Below are 7748 nucleotides of genomic sequence, written 5' to 3'. Positions count from 1 at the left end.
TCCCCCCCCCCTCCCCCCGGGGGGGGGGGGGGGCAGAGAGTGAGCAAGCAGCTGTGCAGTGCTCAGTTGCCGGCTGAGGTTAAACCACAACACTGCTGAAAAACAGACTGTTGACTAAATTCACAGGGAGCAAGAGGCTAAATTCTAGCCTGGGAACATTAATGAAGGACACAGTTCCACATTACACTTAGTCTGACCTAACTACCACTTGCCTATCTTGTGCTGAACGTAACAAACCAACCAGCTGCACAATTCATCAGAAAACGGCTGTCGGAGGGCAAGCAGCGCCCAGCACAGCGAACACTGCCTCCCATCAGACAAGCAAGGTGATCCCACTCACCTGGTGGCAGCCACACAACCCCAGCACCCACTGAACAACCGTGCAAAGAACAGAAGAAAGCAACATTGTCCCTTTTAGCAGCAGCTGATTAAATCTGACATTGAACTATAGCCTTAAAAGAACTGCTTTAATCTCTAAATAAGAAGTAATAATAAGAGAAGCTTTCTCTAAATACAGAGAAGTATATGCCTGAAAAGGCATTTTTTTCTTAAAAGTAGGATGTAGAATAGCCTGATGTAGGCATTTTCAGCGTGAACTTTGTACACGTTTCTGGACATTAGCATAGCCTCCCATTTTTTATAACAGGCATCAGAGTTGCATTACCTGAGAGCAGCATTAACATTTATCAAGTATCACCTGATAATCAATAATTAACAAATAGAATCATTACTATTTTCCACCTACAAACTAGAAGTATTTAAACATTTTCAATAAAAATCAAGTCCATGCACAAAAGAAACCCCGTATCTTAGACTACAGAAGATACAACTGAAGCTACCAATTTGCTTCAGTCGACCAGGTACTGCATTTTGAAAAAACTCAGTGTCATAAAGGAAGCCAATAAACTGTTGAAATACAACTCCAGGTAGCAGAACAGATCTTATCCTAATGGAAATTTAGTAACTGTATTAAGTGAAGGAGTTTTACCCACCAAAAGGAATGCTACCATGCTCGTTACATAATGTACTTTGTTAATGTACTTTAAAAATATGTTGTGTTCCTAAAATAGGTCGAATAAATTGAAAATAAACCAAGCTTCAGCATGTTCACACAAGCTTAGAAGTCTGCAGTAATATTTTACGTATAAAAAACAAGCTTCTCATTAGTATAGTATTTCACTCATATAGCAAGAGAAAATAGTTCTCTGAAGAAGACTGAACCATTAATACGCTGCTTATAAATCGCATCCAAGTAAAACACCTGCAGTTTAAAATGGCACCATAGGCAGCAGGAAAATGTCATGCCATATTGGATGCCTCTATATTATGCTCTCAAAATCAGAGCTTAGCAATTACAGCATAGAATAATCAAACCCCAGGGAATGGGCTTTTCTCCAATTAGGTTGAGCCCTAATGAGACCATCTCTGCACACAGCAATCCTAGCCTGGGACCAAAGGAGAGGGGGACAAGGAGGAGGCTCCAGATGACACACCACAGTAACAAGGAGTTTAAGGTGCCAGCACAGGGAGGGGGCAATCAGGCAGCAGGGACCAGTGTTTTTCCAAAACCCCAGACAGCACAAGTGAGACAAGCCAGCTCCCTGACAGAGCCATGCAGACCTGATGGATTAGTAACTCTCCTGAGTTCACACCGGCTTTTGTTGCCTGGACAGCAGCACTGCTCCGTCTCTTCTGCCCTTGGCCCAAACATCTGCACCATCTCTTCATCCACAGCTGCAGCTCCAAGCATCGTTCAGAGCTGTGCACAGCACCCAGATGGTCTGGCAGTGGCAGCTGCCTAAAATGCTGCTGTCCTACTGCTGCCACTACACCCACAATCTGGAGCAGTCCCTACCGATGACAATGCCCATATTCCTGTTTGTGGGTGTCCAGACTATAAAGCAAGCATCTTCCATGCCACTCCTCTATTAAAGGCAACATGGGCTTCTGCCTCCATATTTATGACTGGAGGAAGGTTTTTAATCATTCTCTCTCAAGAGCCATGAAAGTACAGAGTTATGACTCTTAGCCTACATGGATTGCTTCCGTTTGTCAGGAACTCCATTCTGGGGAGTGTATGCCACAGATTTAGAGGCATCAACTAAATACTGCTCTGGAAGGGTTAATAAAAAGGCCAGTTCACACCAGACTGAAAACAAGTGATAACAACAGGAGGTGAAATCCTGTGAAACTTCCTAGTAAAATAATGCACACTTCTGTAGACCGAAATGTTCCAGTCTTCAAAAGTGACTTTTGGATAGCCAGCATATGTTATCTGACAATAAAAGCAAAAAAGTTCAGAACATTCAAGCCCACTTTCCAATTTTTTGCTGTAAAACCTTTTGGTGCCCCTCTCCTATATCACACACCAGAGTATCAGAGCCACCTGCTTCACTGAGAAACCAAATCCATGGTATTTCCTTAAGCTACCATTCAAGTATCCACGTGACAAGCCACCTTGGAATCACTTTCCACTAAACTATGAGCCTTCCCACCTGCTGTTACTTTCATCAGCCACATCCTTTACCTGCAGGCTTCAACTAAACCACATCCTTGGGGGGGAAAAAAAAAAAAATCTACATATGCAAATAAAGGCCTGGGAAAAATGCTTCTGAACCAAGTTAGTCAGCATGATTTCAAACACCGTCAGCAAGCTTACTAATTCTGGAGTGCTGTTAACAGGTGAAGGTGGAAGCTAAGGGAACACCAGACTGCAGATCAACTTAAAGGCATTAGTTTTCCTTTATTTCCTAACAGCTATTCTGAGCATCCCTTAAAAAGACACAACCACTGAACTGATAATTCAGGAAACACTAGGTCATAAGGCTATCCAGAGCACAACATAGCACACGGCACTCACTGGCTTATTATAAGCCAAACAAATGACATGAGAGTTGAATAAGATGCGTTTCACATGTTAGTAATTTAGCTTATTACTTAGTAGCACATGGACATTTTCGAACACTACAGGATTAATAGCAAAGATGAGATTTGGATTTCTAATGCTACTTGTCCCAGAAATGGACATTAAGAACCTCCCAAAGGCAAGGACCTTGAACACCAGTACAACAACAGTCCAGCTCTTTTGGCCCCAATTGCCACCTCAAAAGAAGAGCCAGAGGAGAAGCCACACAACTTCTAGAGAACTGACTGGCAGGGAACAAAAAACCCAAGATCATTCTAGATGTCTCAACTTGTACCAAGAATCATTTCCATCCTTAAAATTCCTCTTAACTACACTGTACATGTGTGATTATTCTCTGACATTACTTACATTTGTTCTCAACTCCACAAGAAATCACAAGGTTTTGGTCAGAGCAAACCTGTGAACAGTGAAGTTCCCTGGCTTACCTTTCAAACAGTGAAGCTTGCTAAATAGGACAGTTTGAAATGAACGAATGTTTTACCTCTGAGCAGCACAGCTTAAAATTGTTAGCTCAGTCTATCCATGATCAGAAAAAGTAAACTGAAGCTTTAGCCGCATTCTGGTAAGATTTCAAAGCCATTTAATAATCTACAAATATATGCATTTGTCTTTTTCAGCTAAGCTGAACAAACTTCTCGAAAAGCTGAAAGCAATCAGTCTTAACAGTGTCTCCTTGTGTTGTACACACTACTTTGTATAAAGACCTGAACAGCTTCCTGTGTCTTTATCAATTGTTCTAATAAATGACCTAAGGCTACATAATTTGATCCACAACAATTTAACAATTACAGTATTTTCAACAAAGAAGAGTTCTGAGATTTTCAAGATATTAACATGCCTAACATTTCAGGTATATCAACTGGCTTTTGAAAGCCCTGGGTAAAAGACTGCTCCCATGGAAGAATTAAACATGACATGGTCAGAAAGTTCTACAAAAGAAAATGAAATATTTTTCATTTGAGTATTTGCATGTTAGGCATTTAAAGTGCTGTGAAGAGTTTAGATACAAGAATTTCCAAGAGCTGTTCATTTCCAATTGACTATATCCAAATCACGACATTTAACAATACAAAAGCCTTCTAACTTCTGTCCCAGTAAAGGCTGACAAATAGCATCAACAGCATCTGCTGAAAATTTACACTTTACAAGCATGCTACTCACCCACATAGTTTCTCATAAGTCATCTATTTTGTACTGGGAAAATTCATCAGAATAATTTTCAGTGCATCAATTTAAGGATGCCTACTGCAACATCTGGAAAAGGCTATATAAAGAATACAGAGCACGTTCATATATGAGTATTTATTTATATATCCTGAAAGCTAGAAAGTTTCAGGCTACCAACAACACAAAAATATCTGAATATTTTGATCAACACTCGAGAATATCTTTAAAGGTGCCTGCTTTCTTGAACCATTTAATCAACATCTACTAAACGCTAAGTTTCGTACAAGGAAAGCACCACACAGAAGTCAGATATGAAAGGTCAGGCCGAAGACCTGTGTAGCCAAGCTACCTTTCTAACAGCAGTCGATTCAGGAGCAGTGAGAGTAAAATGACGCTGCACTGACAGCTTCCCTCAGCCAGTGTTCTAGGGACTTCCTCCCACAAACTGCACCCAGAATGCAGTCTTTACCACTCCAGAATTCACTTTTTTCTTCCACTAATTTGTCTAACGACATTTCAAACTAATTTGCATTCAAGATATCCCGTGACAATGGCCTCTCGATATAATTATACACTAGATAACAATGGAGTCTCACAATATAATTACACTTTACAGGAAAGCATCCTTCAGCTATCACCTCAATAATTTCATAACACACCACCCATAGTAGCCTTCCCACCTCCAGTGTCACCCTGGCTGCAGAGACATCTCGAGTATTGTTTCCCCAAGAGCGCTCCCCTACTGAGCCTCCCCTCTGACTTACTGTACTGCCTCTTTGCTGCATGAAAACCTGGGAGCACATCCACATTGAACTACACAATCTGTTGCCTAGTTATGTTAATTGAACAGGAACATTTTCACTGGGGTTTAACCATTAAAAAAAAATAGTTATTTGCATACACAAAGCATCTCAATTTTCTTACTGTTCATGGCAGGATCCCAGGGCTATGTTTCGCCATTCCCAAGTAGTCCAGGTTAATTTTGACATCTAGAACAAAGTTCAGGAAGAGAGAGAAAAAAAAAAGTCACACACGTTTGCACACTGTTATTCACTGTAGATGTTATTTTAAAGAACTGCAGGGTACAGCATCTCCAGCAGAGTTAACTATTGGCTTATGCAGCTCTTTGAGCTCTATCTCCACTGTGAGTGGAAAATTGCATAGCCCCACTTCTTGCCTGGAGGGAAAGTTCACATAACTCACTACAAATCTGTGGCATCCTGCTCTTTTCCATGTATACAGAGTATTTCATACACAATTCTGCAAGACCACAGCTTCAAATAAAAATCAATTTCAACAATAGTGCAGAAGAAAAAAAAAGTCAGAGCTAATTTTTGCTTTCAAGCTAGTCAGACAGTCTCTCTGTATATCTCAGAAGTAGAGCGACCATTTTATGTAAATCACTAAATGCATACAAATCACAGGAGGTATAGAAGTCCTAACAGAAGTAATACCCTGCATCATGATACTAAGCCAAGCATGCTTTTCATAAATTCACCCCACATTTGCTATCACAGCAAGAAACTATCTGGCTGGGTTTGCAGAAAGAGCACCAGTCACAACGGAGCTGAAATAGCACAAAGTTACAGCGAAAGGTTTCACAGCCATTTGGAAGTCATCTTACTGGCCAGAATGAACAACTGGAGAGCAGGATTTGGGAGGAGACACTGCTTTTCTTTTTAATGCTGAAATGATAGCACGTCCAATTGACAAGGAAAAAAGCAGCCAGTTACCCCAAAATGCAAAGAGCAATTGGCAGTATTGTCATTTGCAATGGCAATCTTTTTTTTTTTTTTATTCATTCTAACATAAAGCAGAGTGAGGAAACACTGGCAACAACGCTGCTGGCTTTCACTTCCTCTGTATTTCCTCTCAGAAAAGAAAAAAATTGAAACATTACAGTTGGCAACTCGTATTCTCACGTTCAGTTAGCACCAGTAAGTGAGGGTCACTTTTGTAATTCAATGAACGAACAATATTTTTTCAATTACAAGCCCTTGCCAACCTGAAGCTATTCATCCAGTTAAAACATAAAACAGTACTAACAACAAAAACACATAGGAAACCGCAAGTTAACCAATAGTAACAGATGAGAAGCACTACGGGACATTCAAACTTCTTAACCGAAACAAAGGAGTTACCTGAAGATTAGAGAGGCAATTGCAGTCTTTTTCATGAAGCTTTCTTCCTTTTGATACTCCTCCTTGAAATGCATCAAATTATTTTGCTTTTTATATATGCACATCTATGCATGGCAGCCATCAGAAAGACCCATGTTCCAGAATTAAAATATTAATGTGTCAGGAACAACACACACAATTCATCAGGAAGCCTCTTACACAGGTCATTTTGGTGAAGAAAGCCAGAAAGACAAGAAGTTAGAAAGTAGTTTCTGGTGGCAATCAGCCCTCTAAAACTGGGATTAAGATCCAGGCTTCCCACCATCCCCTATCACAGCATTTTGCATAACCTGCGTCTCTGCAAAGCCGTGTCAGGCTACCCCAGTGACACACACAAGCATTACAGTGGAGGGCCTTGTGAAAGGCTCCCAGTAATGAAAATCTTGAACAATGTCAGACTTGTTAGACACATCTGGGATGGCACTGAAACAATAAAGTCAATACAAAGATAGCGTTTTTTCCTCCAACCCACTCATTTTTTCCTCCTCCCATTTCTTTTTCCACCATTATTTATTCTTGACTCCATGTTCGGGACGGTGAAGTGTTGCCATGCAACCTCTTCTCTTGCACATTCGCATTTTCGGGCCCAACTCCCTCCTACCATTAATTTTACTAATGAATAAACAATCTGAACTAGTAATGGGAGCTGGTTATAACCATAGTGTGGACTTTTCCGTACGCACATGGGGAAGACAGGACACTGTCGCGCAGCAACCCCACACCACATCCCACAGCACCCGCCAGCCTGGCAGCACTATCAGTTGAGCGCTAGCACTAATGCCACCTCCTGCATCCCCATAAACCATGTCTAAATTTAACTACTACTTCTTCCACTTCACACCAGCAGATCGCTACAGCCTAACCAGAAAATACACTTATTCCCTATGAGGATGATAAACTGGGATTTTCTTACTTCACCCGTAATCACAGGGTTATTTGCAGCAGAGAAGCCACATTTCTGCCTGTCGAGCAGCCTTTTAGCTTGTGAACCTCTGCCCTGGGTTTGGATCTCCTCAGCTAGATACAACTGTGCCTTGGAAGAGGTCAGCACCCTCAGCTGCTTGTCCCTGCTCTCTGCCAGAAGGCTACCAAGTGAGCTGCTCTTGAAGTACTTTCTAACCTATTTACTCAGGATCAACCGATACGAAGAGTGATTATTTAGGCTGTTTAAACCATTCCAGCTTATTTTGGTTGGCATTCTGCAGAAGAGGTCACATAATTATGAGGCCCTCTATAGACAGACAGGAGCAGCCTCATGCTCACAAGCCCTGGTCTTCATGGGGGACTTCAACCACCCCAACATCTGCTGGAAGGACAACATGTCAGGGCATAAGCAATCCAGGAGATTCCTGGAATGTGTTGATGATAACTTCCTTCTCCAAGTGGTAGAGGAGCCAACAAGGAGAGGTGGTATGCTGGACCTTGTTCTCACCAACAAGGAGGGGCTGGTGGGGAATGTGAAGCTGAAGGGCAGC

General features: G+C 41.5%; 1 protein-coding gene across 2 annotated transcripts in view; it reads right to left on the bottom strand.

The window, feature by feature from the left end:
* The window catches only part of KLHL13 (kelch like family member 13), a 79927-nt gene extending 74843 nt beyond the window's left edge, over positions 1–5084 (bottom strand). Inside the window, exon 1 of one of the 2 annotated variants that reach the window (XM_009287595.1) lies at positions 5018–5084. Coding sequence is in view for 1 of the 2 variants with exons in the window: in XM_009287593.2 (XP_009285868.1) it covers positions 4995–5003 (9 nt within the window). In the remaining variant the exon portion in view is untranslated. The other variant, XM_009287593.2, reaches the window with a different exon arrangement.
* Between the last annotated feature and the right edge of the window lie 2664 nt (positions 5085–7748).

Source organism: Aptenodytes forsteri, unplaced genomic scaffold, assembly GCF_000699145.1.
Source record: "Aptenodytes forsteri isolate BGI_AS27 unplaced genomic scaffold, ASM69914v1 Scaffold265, whole genome shotgun sequence".
NCBI lineage: Eukaryota > Metazoa > Chordata > Aves > Sphenisciformes > Spheniscidae > Aptenodytes > Aptenodytes forsteri.
This window is presented reverse-complemented; position numbering and strand designations above follow the sequence as displayed.